This window comes from Mustela putorius, unplaced genomic scaffold (genome assembly GCF_011764305.1).
Source record: "Mustela putorius furo isolate JIRA1106 unplaced genomic scaffold, ASM1176430v1.1 tig00003862_pilon_pilon_pilon, whole genome shotgun sequence".
In the NCBI taxonomy this organism is placed as follows: domain Eukaryota; kingdom Metazoa; phylum Chordata; class Mammalia; order Carnivora; family Mustelidae; genus Mustela; species Mustela putorius.
Window position 1 is genome coordinate 2516754 of NW_025422014.1, and position 20106 is coordinate 2536859.

At 35.2% G+C, this 20106-nt stretch overlaps 1 protein-coding gene across 7 annotated transcripts in view; it reads left to right on the top strand.

The window, feature by feature from the left end:
• The window catches only part of ATRX (ATRX chromatin remodeler), a 298793-nt gene that overhangs the window by 106912 nt on the left and 171775 nt on the right, over positions 1-20106 (top strand). For all 7 annotated transcript variants that reach the window (XM_004777108.3, XM_013048169.2, XM_004777110.3 and 4 more), the window contains 3 exons: positions 9134-9206; positions 18912-19045; positions 19483-19659. In XM_004777108.3, coding sequence (XP_004777165.1) covers positions 9134-9206; positions 18912-19045; positions 19483-19659 — 384 coding nt within the window. The remainder of the gene's footprint in view (positions 1-9133; positions 9207-18911; positions 19046-19482; positions 19660-20106) is intronic.

Here is a 20106-nt window from a genome sequence, read left to right on the forward strand (position 1 = left end):
GGAGAACGTTCCATGTGCACTGGAGAAGAACGTGTATTCTGTTGCCTTGGGATGAAATGTTCTGAATATATCTGTGATGTCCATCTGGTCCAGTGTGTCGTTTAAGGCCTTTATTTCCTTGCTGATCTTTTGCTTGAATGATCTGTCCATTTCAGTGAGGGTAGTGTTAAAGTCCCCTACTATTATTGTATTATTGCTGATGTGTTTCTTTGATTTTGTTATTAATTGGTTTATATAGTTGGCTGCTCCCACGTCGGTGGCATAGATATTTAAAATTGTTAGATCTTCTTGTTGGACAGACCCTTTGAGTATGATATAGTGTCCTTCCTCATCTCTTATTATAGTCTTTGGCTTAAAATCTAATTGATCTGATATAAGGATTGCCATTCCTGCTTTCTTCTGATGTCCATTAGCATGGTAAATTCTTTTCCACCCCCTCACTTTAAATCTGGAGGTGTCTTCGGGACTAAAATGCGTTTCTTATAGGCAACATATAGATGGGTTTTGTTTTTTTTTCCACTCTGATACCCTGTGTCTTTAGATTGGGGCATTTAGCCCATTTACATTCATGGTAAGTATTGAGATATGAATTTAGTGCCATTGTATTGCCTGAAAGGTGACTGTTACTTTATATTGTCTCTGTTCCTTTCTGATCTACTACTTTTAGGGTCTCTCTTTGCTTAGAGGACCCCTTTTAGTATTTCCTGTAGAGCGGGTTTGGTGTTTGCAAATTCTTTCAGTTTTTGTTTGTCCTGGAAGATTTTTATCTCTCCTTCTATTTTCAATGATAGCCTAGCTGGATATAGTATTCTTGGCTGCATGTTTTTCGTTTAGTCTCTGAATATATCATGCCAGCTCTTTCTGGCCTTCCAGGTCTCTGTGGATAAGTCTGCTGGCAATTTAATATTTTTCCCATTGTATGTTACAGACTTCTTTTCCCGGGCTGCTTTCAGGATTTTCTCTTTGTCACTAAGATTTGCAAATTATATTATTAGGTGACGGGGTGTGGACCTATTTTTGTTGATTTTGAGGGGTGTTCTCTGCACCTCCTGTATTTTGATGCTTGTTCTCTTGGCCATATTAGGGAAATTCTCCAATAATTCTTTCCAATATACCTTCTGTTCCCCTCTCTCTTTCTTCTTCTTCTGGAACCCCAATTATTCTAATGTTGTTTCATCTTATGTTGTCACTTATCTCTCAAATTCTTCCCTCGTGGTCCAGTAGTTGTTTGTCCCTCTTTTGCTCAGCTTCTTTATTCTCTGTCATTTGGTCTTCTACATCGCTAATTCTTTCTTTTGCCTCATTTATCCTAGCAGTGAGAGCCTCCATTTTTTATTGCACCTCATAAATAGCTTTTCTGATTTCAACTTTGTCATGTTTAGCTCTTTTATTTCTCCAGAAAGGGCTTTTATATCTCCTGAGAGGGTTTCTCTAATATCTTCCATGCCTTTTTCGAGCCCAGCTAGAACCTTGAGAATCGTCATTCTGAACTCTAGATCTGACATATTACCAATGCTTGTATTAATTAGGTCCCTAGCCTTCGGTACTGCTTCTTGTTCTTTTTTTTTTTTTTTTCTTTTGTGGTGAATTTTTAAGCCTTGTCATTTTGTCCAGATAAGAGTATATGAAGGAGCAAATAAAATAGTAAAAGGGTGGCATTGATGCCAGGAAAATACACTTTAATAAAATCAGAAGAGATCCCAAATCATGGGGGGGTGAAAGGGGATAAAAAGAGGTTCAGGAAAAAAAAGAAACAGTTAAGAAAACAAATAAAGAAGAAAATATAAAAAAGGATAATATTTATATATGTATATATATATTAGATAAACTAGTTAAAAATGTTAAAAAAGAAAAGGGTAAAGTTAAAAATTTAGCAGAAGAAGAAAACAAAAATTGAAAAAAAAATTAATTTAACTGCAAGACTAAAGAATAATGGGGAGAAAGGCACGAGTTCCGTGCTTTGCTTTCTCCTCCTCTGGAAATCCGCTGCTCTCCTTGGTATTGAACCTGCACTCCTTGGTAGGTGAACTTGGTCCTGGCTGGATTTCTTGTTGATCTTCTGAGGGAGGGGCCTGTTGTAGTGATTCTCAAGTGTCTTTGCTGCAGGCGGAATTGCACCGCCCTTACCGGGGGCCAGGCTGAGTAATCAGCTCGGGTTCACTTTTGGGAGCTTTTGTTCCCAGAATGCCTTCCGTAGTGTTCTGGAGGATGGGAATGAAAATGGCGGCCTCCCAGTCTCTGGCCTAGAGGAGCCGAGAGCTCGGGGCCCCACTCCTCAGTGCGCCCTCAGAGAATAGCACCCAATTACTCCCGTCTCCCTGGCCTCCGGCCGCGCTCCGAGCTCTTCAAGCCTGCGACTGGTTCAAGGTAACCCTGAGGTGAGAGCTCACTCCTCAGCTCTGTCTCTGTAGCCGGCTTCCCTGTTCTAATACCTGCAAGCTCTGCGACACTCAGACACCCTCGATCCTTCTGTGACCCTGCGGGACTTGAGGCCACACTGACCCTGCTTGGGCTGCACCCCGTTTTAGCCTCTGGAGCGATGTCCCTCATCGGAACAGACTTTTAAAAGTCCTGATTTAGTGCTCTGTTGCTCTGCTGCTTGCCAGGAGTTGGCCCCTCCCACCGCGGTCTTTGGCTTTGGATTCACTTCTCCTCCAGTCCTACCTTTCAGAAAGTGGTTGATTTTCTGTTTCTAGAGTTGCTGTTCTTCTTCTATTTGATCTCCCATTGGATTTGTAAGTGTTTTCAATCTTTAGATAAGCTATCTAGCTGATCTCCTGCTACCTGATGTAGTCTCTGCCTGCTACTTCTCCGCCATCTTGACTGCCCTTTATTGTACTATTTATTCTCTCTAATATATATTCAATTTTAGTTACTGAGTTCTTCGTCTCTTATTGGTTTTGTTTTCTACCTCTTTGTTTTTTTTCTACTTCTTTGTTGAGTATCTCAGTGAGGTTCTCCACTCTTTTCTCAATTCTGGTGAGTATCTTTATGACCATTAATTTAAATTCTCCTTGAGGCGTATTAGTTATCTCTGTTTTGTTTAGCTCTCTTGCTGTGGTTTTGTCATGTTCTTTCAGTTGGGCCATATTCCTTCTTCTCCTCATATTGTCCAGTTCTCTGTGTCTTTTTCTACATGTTAGCCACATGCTCTTGTAAGTAGTGGTCTTATGAAGAGCAGGTTCTGTAGTGCCCTACAGTGTGGTGTCCTTGACATGTGACACTTCTGGATTGCCTGCTTTGGGTGTTGTTTTACCTTAATTTTATGGGTGAGCCTTTTTTGCCTTCATTCTATTCATCTGCAATGGCTCTGTTTGTCTCTTGTGGGCAGCGTTTGGTCCCTGTGTTCTTATGGGCCAGCCTGATGTTTGCCTTGGGCTTGAGTTGAGTCATGCCAGGCATTTATCAGAAATGTGGTAGCTCAGAACTACAGGGTGTTCTCCCCACATTGTCTCCTGAGAAGTTTTGTTTTGTTTTGTTTTTAAAGATTTTATTTATTTATTTGACAGAGATCACAAGTAGGCATTGAAACAGGTAGAAAGAGAGGAAGGAAGCAGGCTCTCGGCTGAGCAGAGAGCTCAAAGCGGGGTTCAATCCCAGGATTCTGGGATCATGACCTGAGGCGAAGGCAGAGGCCTTAACCCACTGAGCCTCCTGGGTGCCCCTCCTGAGAAGTTTTTGTTGGTAGCCTGAGCCTGCGATCAGACTAGATGTCTGCCCTCACCCTGCTGCTGGGGCACAGTTTTGACTCATGTTTGTCCTTATTCTTCCCTCTGCTCCTGGGCAGGAGTCATTTTGAAGTGGTGCTGGCCACTTTTGGGGCTGTAAGCACACTGCCTAGTTTGTATCACGTCTTTGGATGGTCTTCTGCCAAGGGTATGTTGGTGGGGGCTGTCTGTAAAAGAACATGGGGGCAGGTTTTGTGTGGTGCCGGGAACATCGATGCCACTCCCATGTGCAAGATGTCTTGCAGGCAACTGATTAAACTGTCCATAGTGCAGACTGGTGTGGAGGGGATAAGTCTACAGAAGACATAGTGGGGTGGGCCATACTTTCAGCAAGGTATGTCTAGAGAGTTAGTGCTATCCTGGTTCCTGTAGGAGTCGTGAGGGAAATGACACCTGCCAGCTTTTTGGTCTTGCAGAACTCTCCCAGTTATGCCTGCCCTTGCAGTACATGCTCTGAAGTTAGCAAAGAAACCACCTTCTCATATACCCCAGGCCCTTCTCAAACTGCTGTTTGTATGCTGTATCTCAGTGGGGTTGGTTTGTTGTGCTGTCTCTTAAGGATGGGGACTCAATTTCCTACTGCTCCCTGGTTCTTCCAAAGTGGAGCCTGCTGATTTTTAATATTTAATGTGTGAAGTCCCACCCATTGTAAGTTCTTGGAAAGTTAGGTCCCTCTGGTTTTGAAAGCCAAATGTCATTGAGATTTGCCTCCCAGTGTGTGGGTCTTCCATGCCGGGGGTGCATAGCATGGGGTCTGCTCTTCTCTGTATGTGTCCGTGGCATCCTTCCTTTCCTCTGACAGCTCCACAGGTCACTTTGCCTTCCACTCCATGTTCATCCTTTCTACCCTCTTTATGGTGGCCTTGTCTGTACATTTAGCTGTGGAGAGTCTGTCAGTCTTCAGAACATGTTCTTTTATTTGCACTGATGTGGCTGTTATGTAGATGTAACCACAGAATAAGGTTAACCTGGGACCCCTCTGCTCCACCATCTTCACAGAAATCCACCTGAACTTTATTTTTAAAAATTTATAAAGTAGATTTTAGATATAAATGTGTTCCTAGCAGGGCTAGAATGTTTAAATTTTCACTTTATCCCAGTTGGGCTTTGTGCATTTAATTTGAATATTTCTTTTTAAAATTTTAATTTATTTTTATTTTTATTTCTTTAAAAGATTTTATTAGAGAGAGAGAGGAGAGAGAATCAGTGGCGGGTGGGTGGGGCAGAGGGAGAGGGAGAAGCAGACTCCCTGCTAAGCAAGAAGCCTGACACAGGGCTCCATCCCAGCATCCTGGGATCATGACCTGAGCTGAAGGCAGACACTTAACCAGCTGAGTCACCCAGACATCCCTGAATGTTGCTTTTAAATAAAACTTTACATTCCTTATATGGAATGTTTATCTGATGAGTTGTTTTGAAAAGCAGGCGTGATTTTCATGGCATATTCTGTTTAATGCATTGCTGTATCAGATGCCTGTATGGATTTTTGCCTGTATGGCTTTTAACTACTGTCCCCAAAATGGTCAGACCCAGTGTGTTTCAGAATTTTCAAGTTTTAGAAAGATAGTATCAATTAGTTAGCATATATTATGTAATAGATCCAATTGCTTGTGAGGCAACACTCCCATAATTAAACAAATTAGTATTTTTGCAGGAAAACATGTGAACATTCATACTTAAAGGAATAAACAGTTTAGATCAGGTTTTGCTGCCAAATGAACTTTGGCAACAATTTGTAAACTTAGTTCTGAGAGCCTTGATTTAAGAATTTTGGTTGACCCTTGAAGAATGTAGAGGTTAGGGATGCTCATCCTCTGTTCAGTCAAAAACCGATGTTTAGCCTTTCACTTTTCAAATACTTAACTCTTAATAGCCTGGTGTTGACTGGAAGCCTTACCAATGACATAAATAGATGATTAATACGTATTTTGTATATTTTATATACTATTTTATTTCATTAAAGTAAGCTAGAGAAAAGGAAATAACAAGAAAATCATAAGGAAGAGAAAATAGTTACATTGTTGTACTGCAGAAAAGAAATCCATGTATAAATGGACTTGTGCAGTTCAAAGCCATGTTCAAGGCTCAGCTATATGGTAGTATAAGAGATTGTATTCAAAGTACCATCTAATACTTACTTTGATAGCATATCAATGTTTTGTTATCAGGTTTGTTGGGAAAGCTCTTATTAAGGATTAGAGTATAAGAATAATAAATTGTGAGTTATGGAGTATTCTCATTGGCAAATTGTAGGCTATTGATTTATCTTAAACTTTGGAAAACTGATTTCCATCATTAAACAGCTTCCCTAGTGAAATCAGCATGTTTGATTTCAATTGCTAATTTTCATTTCCCCAAAACACATATGAGAGGATTCCACGATATATCTCTCCTGTTTGGAACTATTAATACATAGTGTAATAAGTAGTATGTATTCATTGGATCTTAAGAAGAGATGGCAGTGTATGGCAAATACTTGTAGAGTGCATTTCTCAATAATTCCTTACCTGAGCACTGGTGTAGATCACTGTGTTCCATTTTGATCATTGTGTTCCATGTAACTTTGTTCTGAAGGATCATCATGCTGTTTAGGAGGTGATCCTTTTTTCATGCGTGTATATCCACAGAAGCCTTGAGAATTGAGCTCTTCTGCAAATGCCAGTCTCTCAACTGTTTGGTGGAATAAGCCCAGCCTTGTTCTTTGGATTGGATTTTCTTTACCCTGGATATTTCTTGGAACTGATTACTTTAGATGATAAAAAGAAGATAATTTTGCTCGGGAATTAACATGTCTAAAAATGGGCCTTTGTAAAAATGTTTAAGCAGAAAAGATTATGAAGGGTTGAAAATAAGCACTATAAAAAGTTCTGTGTTTTTTTAAAAGATTTTATTTATTTATTTGACAGACAAGATCACAAGTAGGCAGAGAGGCAGGTGGAGGGAGGGGAATCAGGCTCCCTGCTGAGCAGAGAGCCTGATGGCAGGCTCAGTCCCAGGATCCTGAGATCATGACCTGAGCCACCCAGGTACCCCAAAAATACTGTTTCAAGAAAAGTTTGGGTGTGAGCCAAAAGATAAGTGGCATTCCTTTTACTTTAATTTTTTAAAAGATTTTATTTATTTATTTCTCAGAGAGAGAGTGCACAAGATCTTGGGAATGCACAAGGGTGTTGGCAGGTAGAAGGAGAAACAGGCTCCCCATTGAGCAAGAAGCTCTATGCACAAGTGGCATTCCTTAATAATTTGTTTATATGCATATATAAACATAGTATATTTTCCCAATGTGTCGAGCTTAATTAAGGGAACAATATTTTTGAACTTTTAAAAGGGTTCCCCTGCTCCCATATGTGTAGGTGATTCCAGTTTATTCAGCCATAGTTGGGTATCCTATTATGAGGTATAATAGTTTACTAGAAAAATTGGGACTTGAGAATGACATGAGCAACCAGAGTGAAGAATATGGTCCTAGAATATTGCAGTCCAGTGAATAAGATAGATATAGATAAGTCATTATTTAAAAAAACACCAGAAGAAACATATAAAACTAAAATGGGGCTATGTAATAAATAGCAAGTGGGCCATTTAATCTAAATATTAGAGGAAGACTTAGAGGAACAGGTGACATTTGAACTCAACTTTGAAGGGTGTGTCAGATTTTGAAAAGTGCATTAGGGGAATGACAGTAATATTACTAGTAATATTTCATTTGAAGACTGGTCTGCTTGAGGTATTTATTGTGAGTTTGGTAGGATATTCCAAGATTTATTTTTGCCTTTCTGTATTTAGAATATTTCTGTCCTGAACCTATAGCTTTCTGTGTTCTTTATGGATCTTTTTCCTCCCACCATGTTCTCTGTATATTTTATTATAAAGCAGTTTTATTTTTTTGAGTTTTATTTATTTATTTTAGAGAACGAGAGAGAGCTTGAGCTGGGGGAGGGAGAGGGAGAGAGAATCTCAAGGAGGTTCCATGCTTAGCACAGAGCCTGATGTGGGGCTCAGTCTCATGACCCTGAGATCATGACCTGAGTTGAAATCAAAAGTCAGACACAACTGACTGAGCTACCCCGGTGCCCTCAAAGCAGTGAATATACAGAAAAGTTTGTCATTAACATTGTAGTGTGTTTGCTTTATCACATATCTGTTTATATATCCTTCTGTTTATCCATCAGTGTACCTATTTTTTTTTTTGCCTTTTAACTGTTCATTTTGAATTAATTATAAATTCACGGGACATTGCCAATATATATATATATATATATATATATATATATATATATATATATATATAGGGCGGTCTGGAACAATATCCTTCATTGAGTTTCCCCCAGTGGTGACATCTTGTATAACTGTAATACAGTATCAAATCCAGGAAGCTGAAGAGTTACTGCAGTTTCACCAGTTTTTCCATGCACTGATTTGTTTCTGTGTGTATGTATATGTAAGTATAGTTCTGTGCAGTTACCACATGTGTAGCTTTTTATAACCAGTACTACAGCCAAGATACTCAACTTATTCCATTACCACAATGTTCCCTTGTACTACCCTTATACACATCCCCATGCTTATCCCCATTCTTAACCCCTGACAAGTGTTAATTTCATTTTTATCTCTAATTTTGTTACTTTGGGGTGGAATCATGGAGTGTGTAACCTTTAGAGATTGGCTTTTTTCACTCAATGTAATGCCCTTAAAATCCTTGATGCATTTCAAAATAAATGGTAAATAAACGTCAGTGTACTGTTCCCTAATTATTTCAGCCTAATTATTTCAGCCTACATAGTATTAATTAGAGGTCAGTATGTAAGTTTGTTTTTCAGGTAAATTTTATATACAGTAAAGAGCACCAATCTTACTTAACCTCTTTAGATTTTTAATCAAAGGATAGTAGTGTGGCTTTTTAGAAGGAAATCTATACTTATACTGTACTTGAATATATTTCTGGATAATTCTGATCATGACTATGATACAGATTTAAGTATATTTTACTTCCTACTACCAAAATATTAATAGCAATTTTATTATTCTTCAGTTTTAACAGGTTAAGACATCTGTTAACTTCAAACTTAAAATGGATCACTACAAAGCTAATTTCAGCAAGAAAGTTATGGTACTGTGTTGCTAGATTGATGAAGACTTGTTACTGGGAAGGATTAGCTTTAAAACTGTTGTATTCTGGGAAGGAACTTTGCAATATATAAAATCCAACTATTGTTTTACTGCTGGTACTTCATAAATTCCCCATTGTGCTTTCCCTGTACATTTTTTACTCATGTTTTGGAACCAGAGTACAGTTTAGAACCCACTAGGTGTTCTGACGTTTTTGGCTTTCAGTTTTATTTTACATGATTTTACTTACATAGATAATTTAAAGCTAATTTTAAGTGCACTTTTTTCCCCTCAAGGAGATGAAGCCTTATCTAAATCAGTGCCTGTCACAGTGGATGATGATGATGACGACAATGATCCTGAGAATAGGTATGATTCCATCTGTAAGGACTTTAAAAAGATTATAACACACCCTAGGCGTGGGCACAAACAGCAGCAACGGAACCACAAACCGGTTGTAAAAACCAGGAGTGCCTGCCTTAGAAAGACTCGCTCACAGTCTTCCTGCAAGTTTGAAAGAAAGGCCAGAAAATGGGCTAGAACTCAGAAACCTTAAGAGAAAGTAAATATAAATATTAACACACCTAGCATAGGGTGTGTTATAAATGCAGCACTGTCAATTTAACATTCCCATGTAAACTGTGATAATTTTTTGAGAATATTTTAATTTTGGCAGAGTATTTTATTGATGAAAATAAATCATTTCAATAAATGGTGACAACAGACATCTATCTCCTCAATATCTGATTATTGTTTTTAATTGCCATCTAATATGGTGGTCCTGTTTATTAAGACCCATTCAAAGTGATGAAAAGGAGATTGCTCTGATATGTAAGATTAAGAAATTCTTTTCAAACTAAGTATCAATTTATAAAGGGTCCAGACCGATTTGGATTTTAACCATTTTTCAAATAAAATAGTATGATAGTATTAATTTTAATAAGACACAGTAGGTTAGAAGTAAACAGTGTAGCCTTTACAGATTCACTTAACCTGAGGGATGGCTGGGAGAAGAAAAAAATACAAAGACACATCCATATCCTAACAATGAAGAATAATGGAAATGTATTAAAGAATATAACCCTAATTTTTCTACCTATCTCTTAAACCCTTCCTGAAATACAGTATATCCCACACTCATAATCTTCAACAAGATCGTGTGGTATAGTAGGTGGAATTTTAGAATAATGGGGATAAGAATATCTGATTTCTAGTTTTAACTTCTTTTGTCTGTGTGATTGTATGCAAGTGATTCTACCAAAAGTTTCTGATTTCTAAAATGAAAGGTTGGATGAAATTTTCCCTGATTAATTCTAACACCTATTATCAATGATAGACTTAATGGTTTTACTAAAGAACATTCTATTAACCATCCATTTATTTCTAATAGTAAGTTATAATATTAAGAAAACATGAAAATATGCATGTAATTTTTGTGTCAATATTTTGTAGGAAATTAACTTTGAGTTAGTAAATGCTGTGAGCCAGCTGTTATTGTAGCTCTGTTTTCTATATCTTGTTGATGCTGATAGAGTTTTTTGTTTTTAAGATCAGCATTTTTCTAATAGGAGAATGTTTTTATTAAGGTAAATGAACAATTTTATTTTGTACTTTTAAATAGAGATCAGTCATGTGCACAATGATTCAGATGCTGCTTACCTACTAATTTTTTTTTATTAAAAAATACATATATCCACTTATTTTATGAGATGAGGTGGGGTCCAGAATGGATTGGTAAAGGCATATATTTTATTCATCAGCAAGTTTTATAGTACATGATAGCAAGATTATGAAAGCATTTAAAAAAATCTCTTTTAAAATGCTTTAATTCCTCTTTATTTATTTAGACTACTATTTTGTTTTCCTGTAAACCATGAGGGCTCAAATGTTATTAAAAGGCTAATAATGCTTTAAGCATGCTATATTCTATTTTAACTACATACATGATGAACCTTAATCTCCTATTTAGCCACCAAATGAGTGTCATTGAGGTATGATAATTTTATATTTAAGTTAGAACTTGTCAAAATATGAATATGATTTTCATCTTTTAAGTTGCTTGATTATATCTCTCTGTAACTGGCAGATATTTTATTGAAAGGTATATTTAATTCCATCTTGTATTTTTGATTAAAAAATACAACACTGTTCAGTATTTTTGAGAAAAATGAATTTTATCTTGAACATGTTTTTCATTATACTTATTTCAGTGTGCCATTATAAAATATATCATTAGTAACTTGTTTCATTTTCAGCATAACAAAGAGGTATCTAATACCCACGGTGGGCATACAAATACCCACTGGAACTGTTTTTGCATAGATGATGTATTTGAGCATATTTGAATATGCACTTTTAAAAATTTATTTGCAGATCATGATTAAGACTTGGAATTATAGTTACCATTTCACATTTTTGAGTATACAGCATATTTTAGTATACAGCATATTGTGATTGTGTGTAAATTTGTACACAATTGTGTAATTGTGTATAAATTGTGTATACATTTCAAATGCTTTGACTTTTAGCAATGTTAATACATTTTCAGTTTTGACATTTATGGAGAGGTAAATAGTGTATTAATGCCAATGCTTAAGTATTTGGATGCAATAAATTTCTATAAAACTTTTTTCTTGTTCAAGCATTTAATGTTAATTAAATGTTAATTATAATGCATCTTTTCATGAAAGTTGAAAGAATTTGTTAAAATCAGGATATGGAGGTTAGTTTTTAACCAAAGAAGTTTTGATATTTCTGATATTGAGGAAGTAAATACTTTATAATTCCCTAAACATATATACTTATATATGAAATATATACTTATATATAAATTTATGGGAGAGTTTTACAGTGGATTGCACTACTGTTTCTGTCTTTTCTATTTTTAAAGCTATGATAGTTTTTGGAGTCATTTAGAAAATTTAGTCATTTCCTGAATATTTTAGTAGGTGTGAATATATAAATTTGTTGTTTTAGCATACTGTTATGTAGCATCATTCATATTTGAAAGTAAATGTATGCCGTTGTGAGGTAGAGTGGTTTAAATTGTAAAGTAATTTCTGTTAAATTGCATTTATATAATAAACAATGAAAAAATATTATATATTGACAGTTTAGCTTTTTTTTGGTTGAACTTTTTAGAAAAAAATATAAATAGTAGACTAACTTTATAGTTTGAATTTTGTATAATTGGGAATTTACTTAGAATTTTATAGTTTAGACTTTATGTACTTTTTGAAAGTTTGTAAAGTTATTTAAATTACACGTCCGTTATTTTACAAAGTCCGTTATTTTAATTTGCTGTTATATTAAGTAGCCTTTCAAATACCTTTCAAATACCTATTGCATTTTAAATTGGTTCTTTCATTGAAAAAACATTTATTTATGTAATTTTAAAATTATGATTGCATTTCTACAGTTAGCTGGCTTCGAAGATACATTATGATTCTGTAAAAGGGGAATTTTGACTAGACATTTTCTAATGTCCTATATCTGAATAACTATACTGTGAATTAGCCTCAGTGATAAGATGTTAGTTTGTTCAAGTTTAACAGTGTTAATGTTGAGGGTCATTAACCAGGCTTGTCTTTAGAGGTTGCATACTAAAATCAGTGAGGAGTCTGAGAAAGAATTATTTTCAGTATGTTCTTTATTTGTAGATTTTTTCTAAGCATTCTTTTTTTTTATTCAAATTTGACTAAAAGCTGAGATTTTTATATGGATACCCTCCCCTGGCACACACAAAAAACATTTACCTTCTATTTGAAGAATGCTTAATTGGGTCTAATAATACTCCATAGTTTTCTCATAGTTTCTTTCTCAGTGGGGCTAAATACTTACATAAAAGCAAAATTTGATGTGGAGATTGCTTAAAGATTGTCTGTTGTTAATAGAAGTTCTGTACTTAATTATAGTGGGACTACACCGTACCCTTAAAGATTTCCAATTATTTTGTTATTTGGTAATACTTTACTTTTCAACTGGAAAATACACAAATGATTGTTTTTTCCCTACTGATTTGGTGGAGGTATTGAGGCATTCTGTTGATAAAGGTTCTGTACTATTAATTCAGCATATTTTCAAAAGTAATTAATTTTTCCTGGATGTTGTTCATGTTAATGAAGATATTTAATGATTGCTTACCTGATCTCAGCAATGTTTAATGGGTTGGGTATATCTCAGGTCCCTTCAACAAAAGACTTTTCATTTGGTTTCCATTTTAAGCACTTTTTAGAATGTTTATTTTCTACACATGTTTTTATTTTTTATATGAATTTGCTAAATCTGGAATAATTTTTTCTCTGTAAAATATTTTTTTTCATGGTGGTCCTGTTTGGCTACCAAAATTGCTTTGGTTCTCCTTTATTATTTTGAAAAACAAAGCTAGCATTTTAAATGAAGCATTTTACTTGTTTTTATGTTTGAGTAAGGGTTTTAAATGCCTGGCAATTTTAAGGTAACTCCATTTCAGTTTACTCTGTTTTTTGTAGTGCAGGTAAGTATTGTAAGTCATTTAAGTACATATAGATGTCTAGTCTTGTATATAGGATCCATTTGTAGATACCTAAACTGGTTGCAGTTGTCATGAGATCTCTTTCTCATGCTAGGATTTTCAGCAAGGAAATAAACATGGTCATTAGTACTGATCTCTCTGCTTAAGATTTAAACATTATGTTTAGCCTTCTTTCCTGTTCTCTGTTCTTTGGTGATACTGGGACTTTTTAGAGAATGGAAAATAGCCCCACCCTCACCCCCCACCCCCACAAAGGGAGTTTGCATTTTCTAGTGATAGCAAAAATGATTCATTTTTCTGACTTAATATATGTCTCCTTTGTCTTTAGCTTTGAAGTTTATAAATAAAAATGAGAGGAGACAATCCTGTTTTTACCTTTCAAGTATAAGAAAATATTAAACTATCTCTTTAATATCAAATTTTCTAAATTTATATCAGTGTTAATAAAGTTTTTCCTGTTTAAATTTCCTCTAAAACTGCTTTAGATTTTACGTAAAATCAGGGAATGCACGTTTTGTTATTTGAATTTAGTCAAACATTATAGCCTGTGTATAAATTGCTAATAAACTGTGGGTTCTTAATTTCATACAGCTTTTATATTTCTACTAAGTTTTTTAAAAAAGTTATTTGATACTAATGTTCCTGGTACCCTCACTAAAAAGGGAAACAGTGCTGCTTTTCAGTAACTGCAAACATTGTAGGACGTATGACTAACAAATGTTTGAAACTACTGTTTAGCTTTTTGATTCTTTAGTTACATCATTATTATCTCATAAACTCCACCATTTTGGGGTACAGATCATATGCCTTAGTCATTTTTTATAGAAGCGTTCATATCAAGAATACTAATTTTGAACTAAGGAGTTAAAAAATGCTAATATAGATTTTGAAGATGAATTCCATAGCAATTCTATGAAATACTTTAGGGGTTTTTTTTTTAAACATTTTTTAATTTAAATTCAGTTAGTCAACATATAATGTATTATTGGTTTCAGAGGTACAGGCCTATGATTCTTCAGTCTTATAGAATACCCAGTGCTCATTACATTACATACCTTCCTTAATGTCCATCACCCAGTTTGAAATACTTGTTTTTACTAACCCTGAAGTATATATAGCATTTGTTAATGCCTCACACTTTACTGGAAGAATATGGGTTCAACCTTGTTTTCACAAAAAGTTTTTAACATTCTTTGGCTGTAGTCATTTGAATTGTTTTACATCTCAGCATTTTGAATATGGTATTGTATTTGAGCATGGCATATACTTATTTTGTATCTCTAAAGGGTATGCATTTAAACCTATAATCTTATTCAGAATTCTCTGTTTAAACTAATTCTGTTGTATTGTACACAAAATGTAAACACTTTTTAAAAAAATTTGTCATCTTTGTGTATGGGTGCACCATAGTTTTTGGTATTTTTTACTTAGCAATTTTCTTTAAACCTGTTTTCAGAACCTCTTAAAAGATAAAATAGTAGATTATAGGGGTGTATCTGAGATGGCCTGTCAAGAGCACTTTAGAGATGGAGCATACTGGACTAAAGATGTTTAGAACTTTTAAAAAAAATTTTAAAAATTGAAGCTCCAATACTTTCATTTCTAAATACATATTTGGAAATTAATAAAATACAGTTATCTTTAAGAATGTGACTGTTGTAGATTCACCAGGTACTCATAAGCATGGTAGTAGTGAATGAGCAGAAACTGTAACACTAGCATAGTAAGTTTAGAGAATCTTAGGATTCAGGATTCATCTTAGGTGCTACTTCTTGCTTTGCCACTAACTAGCTTTGTTTCTTTGGCCACATCATTTTCCCTTTCTGCGCCTGTTTCCTCATCTGTCAAATGGCAGAATTGGGGCTCTAAAATTTTGTGTTGCTTTTGTAATGGCTGTTTCTCTAAAACCTCCATGGTGCACCAGATCCCTCTATTGATTGCTCCTATTTTAGAAATTAAATGTTTTGAATTATTGATTTATGTACCAGCAAAAGGTAGTTTACTTTCTTTCTCTGTTTGAGTGATTACACAAGGAACATTTACGCATTTCTTTTCTAGATAGGATCAGAATAACTAAAGGCTTTCTTGGCTTTCTCTTTCTCTTTCTCTCTTTTTCCTGCTTGGGTGTTTGTCTTTGCATTTTCGGGGTGATTCCTTATTTTATTTTTGCTTCCTTACAGTAGTTGAAGGTGTAAAGGGTCATAAGACATTATTTTGGTATTATGTGATTTAGAAGCCTTAGCTTGTTTGGGTTTTGGGGTTCTATTATTCTCTTGTGCATCAGTTCCAATCATTGTTTTTTTTTTTTTTTTTGTGGGTTTTACCTTCCTCCCATATTGTTTTGCTTTCTCCCCTTCTCCCTTCCCTCCCTTTCAGGAAAATGGAGGAGTGGCTCCATTACTTCCAGCTCTGCCCAGGTTTTCTGCCACAGAGTGGCACAGCCTGTGCCTCTAATACTTCTGATAGAGTCGTGACTGCTTTGGATGCTACACCTGTCCCAAGATGTAATATTGAGCATTGAGATTCCAGGGGGGCAGTACCTTGTTGCCTGGATGATTTTCTCAGAAACGTCCTGGAAAGCCTCAAGAAAGGAAACTTCAGTGCAAACAAATCAACTAGGGATCATGACTATACATCCAACACATGCATACCAGCACGGGTCCGGCCGAGGCCTCCAAAATGATGCTTTGCCAGCCTCAGCTGGTTCTCGAGTGATGATGTCCTTGAAGTCTCTGTGGCCTGTGACTCAAGAGTTAAGGTAGTGGAGTTTCCCTTAAAGCATCTCAACAGCAGGCTTTGTAGATGGGACACATCTCACCTCAGCATGTTTGCTGACTACTCAGGTTGAAGGTCAGCCTCAGCCCTTAGGTCCTTCAAGCTAAGTTCTAACTGAGGTGTAGGTTATGTGATAGGCTAGGTTTATGATACAGTGTGTCTTTGATGGAGTGGGCTTGAGCCATCAGTCATGAAAAATGATTTAACTTTTTATTCTTTTTAGGGCTTAATATACAGGACTATACATTAGGTTTTCCATTGGTCAAAAGGTATTAGAGGGTAAATCTAAACCATCTTAGGGAGGTAAAGCTAAGGGAATCTCCATCACTCTGTATGTAAGTTCAGTTTGGAGAAAAATGACCATTCTCTGAATTCTGTAATTTTTTTCCTGTTTCTAAAGCGATTGTGATTGTTCTATATATTATGTTCTTAATGAAGGTTGTTGATTGATAAACCATGTAATTTTTCAGTGTATGTCTCTTATTTAATTTTCCATAATTTATTATGTAATTTCGCAGTTGACATAGAATTGTATCTTAAATCATGTGTATCATATTTCTCAGTTTTTTCATGACAGTCTAGAACTTGAGTATGAATTAGGTAGGTTTACATATTTTGACTTCCATTTGGTAGACATTCTCTTAAGAGTCTAGAGTTCGAAAGAAGAAAAATCTTATGATTTCTTAAAATGAACCAAGTCTTTACAGATAATACAGAATTTTAGACTTTTTTTGAACTTGTAAATACAAACAAATCAGGTGATTGAAGTAACCTTCAGTGTAACTAAACTACTACTTGTATTTTTATTGGTTATTATTGTACTACCCAAATGGTTATATAAGATCTTGTTACTGTAAGTGAAGTGTTTTTCTATTTGCAATCTGTTATTCAACACTTTACATTTATGTGTGTGTGTGTACCCACATTCATTCCAAAACAGTGGTTTTACCCAAATTGGTTCAAGAAAGTTTTTCCTTGTCCATGGGAAATGACAAATGTAGTGTACATTAAAGATTTTAGAGAGTTTTTCTAGACAGATGCTTTTATTAAATTTAAAGAACCACCCTTCATTCTGAAACTGTTTCCTAATTTGTGGAGGGTATGTTCAAATAATCTTTACTTTATAAAATGATGAAAATAAACAATTTTGGCTTCATATTTTTATTTTTGGCAAGATGAGAACTTGACAGTCCTGTACTGTTCTCCATTTTAAAAAGTTTACTGTGTACAATCCAAGTCAGCAAACCATTGATGTAGAAGTGTAATATCAACACTTTATAGCTCAACTGCAGTAGGATTTAAATTGGAGTGATCTAATCTTCACTTTATTGAAACAAATCAGATAAAAAAAAACCCTCAAAGAAGCAAACTTATCTGTGGTTTCCTTTAGCACTTAGTAACTCTCTGTGTTGTCTAAGTATTTCTAATTTGTCTGTTTAGGGAAGGAAGCACCAAAAGGCAGATAATAAGTGATTACCTTTTTGCTTCAGTCTTATTTGGTGCCTTTAATATGTATCTTTGAATAAAACTAGTAACGAACAGTCTGCCTTTCAGATAAAATTACCAAGGCATTAACATCTCCTATCATTGAGTGAATCTTGATTGAAATGTGAATGTATGTTAAGAAATCTGAAGAAGGGTTTCAAATCCAAAAATAGCAGAAGTTCCATAATGCCACCTGGAAGTTTTTGACTGAGCTAGAGAGAATCTTAATTGCAGAATGGATTTTTATCCCATAATAAGAGTTATTATTAGTTCATGGAAAACTAAGAATCATGCTGCCTTCCTTTTGAACCTTTTTATAAGGTATTCCTTTGTTCCTGTGATTTATAAATTTATATCACAAAGACACGCCAGGTGCAGAACACCTCATCTTATACAAAAGCTGCATGATTGCTTTTATCTTACATTTTCAGGTGTTTTCCTTTAACGTAAACATGGAAATTTATTAGGATTATATTTTATTGTAACATAAGATGACATTAAAGAAATATTTTTTCATGCTTTTAGCAGTTGATTTTTCCATTAACAAATTGGTCTTTGAGGAACATCTTGAGAAATTTTGGTATGAGTGAGGCTACTGCACTGTCTACTTTTTGGGAAAGTGAAGACTCATTTATGGTATTTTGTGTTCTTTTACCATGTGTATAATTAATAGCACTCATGTCCCTTCTCTTATCTGCCCTAGTTTGAATATTATTAGGGATTTCTGATTGCTTCAATACTTAGTATATGGTATATGCTTTCATTTCATTAACAGAATTTATGAATTAAATGGAAATTTAAGTGCCAAAAATATTTTTCACCAGTTTGAGGCACTGTTTGATAAGAAAGTGGTATATTACACATTGATTTTCTACGAATTGTTTTGCTTTGAATAGTCTTCTCATGTGAAGTTTTGTCTTGGAATGCCATTTTTCTAAATAAGTTGATTTATTACATGGGCCTGTCTGATACTGTAGCTGTTGGATGATGGCAGCAGAGCAAATATAGGATTAGAAGATTATGCAGCATGAAATTGCAATTGGTCAAAATGGTAGAAATGTCCCTCATATTTTTAAATAAATGGCAGAAGTATGTAGAATTGGAAGATAAAAATCAGTACTAAGAGCATTTTCAAAAGTTTTGGTTGGTAGCTTAGTTAAAATTTGGTTTTGGTAGTCTTCTACTGACAGTATAAAATCTTTTTGCACATTTATTTCTATTTTGATAGAAGTTTTTTTTTTAAATTTGTTATACTTCACTACCAAATATATAGTTTTTTTTTTACTGTCTTTTTACTCAAGAATTGCCAAGAAGATGCTTTTAGAAGAAATTAAAGCCAATCTTTCCTCTGATGAGGATGGATCTTCAGATGATGAACCAGAAGAGGGGAAAAAAAGAACTGGAAAACACAGTGAAGAAAACCTGGGAGATGAGGGTGAGCTCCAACAAGAAGTATAGGATCTCATAACTTGATTGTTTGACCAATTCAGTCTTTGAGGACTATCTGAGCATGAAATTTCATAATATATGCATTTGGAGTTTATTAAAATATTTAAAACTTTACTACTACCTTTGCTCCTTTTGAGTATCTGGTAGTAATTGTGCACATTTTGTCAGTTTTTGCCAATAAACAGATGATTTTTAAAGCAATTTTTTTTTTTACTTTTAAAAAATCGATGTGTCTATTGGTGATTTTTAATCAATATTTAATCATAGTAATCAAGTCTGATATATGAGATTGTCTGGTATTACCATTGTTATCAAAGTAAATGCAAGCTCTGATCTTTTTCATAAGTCTTGGTAATTAAATAGTTTTATAAAACATTTTAAAAGGAAAAAAGTCTGAAGGCTTTACTGATTTTCTCCATTTAGAAGCAAAAATTCAACTCAATTCTGAATCAGATTCAGATTCTGAAGAATCTAAGAAGCCAAGGTACAGACATAGGCTTTTGAGGCACAAACTCACTGTGAGTGATGGAGAATCTGGAGAAGAAAAAAAGATGAAGCCTAAAGAACACAAAGAAGCCAAAGGCAGAAATAGAAGGAAAGGTAAGACATTTTAATTCTGAATGTAAGGAGGGGGTGCGTGGGTGGCTCAGTCAGTTAAGCATCTGCTTTCCCCTCAGGTCATGATCCCTGAGTCCCAGGACCAAGTCCTGCATCAGGTTCCCTGCTCAGTGGGGTGTCTGCTTTTCCCTGTGACCCTCCCCCATCTTGTGCTTTCTCTCTCTCCCTCTCTCTCAAGTGAATAAAATCTTTAAGGAGAGAGAGAGAGGGAAGGAGGGAGTGAGAAAGAGGAGGAGGGCAGAGGGAAAGGGAGAGAATCCCAAGCGAGCTCCACAGTCAGTGTAGATCCCAACGTGGGGCTTGATCTCATGACCCTGCAATCACGACCTGAGCCAAAATCAAGAGTTAGACACTTAAGTGACTGAGCGATCCAAGTGCCCCAGGAACATACTAGTTTTATAAACTAATTATAGTAATGAAATTTGAGTG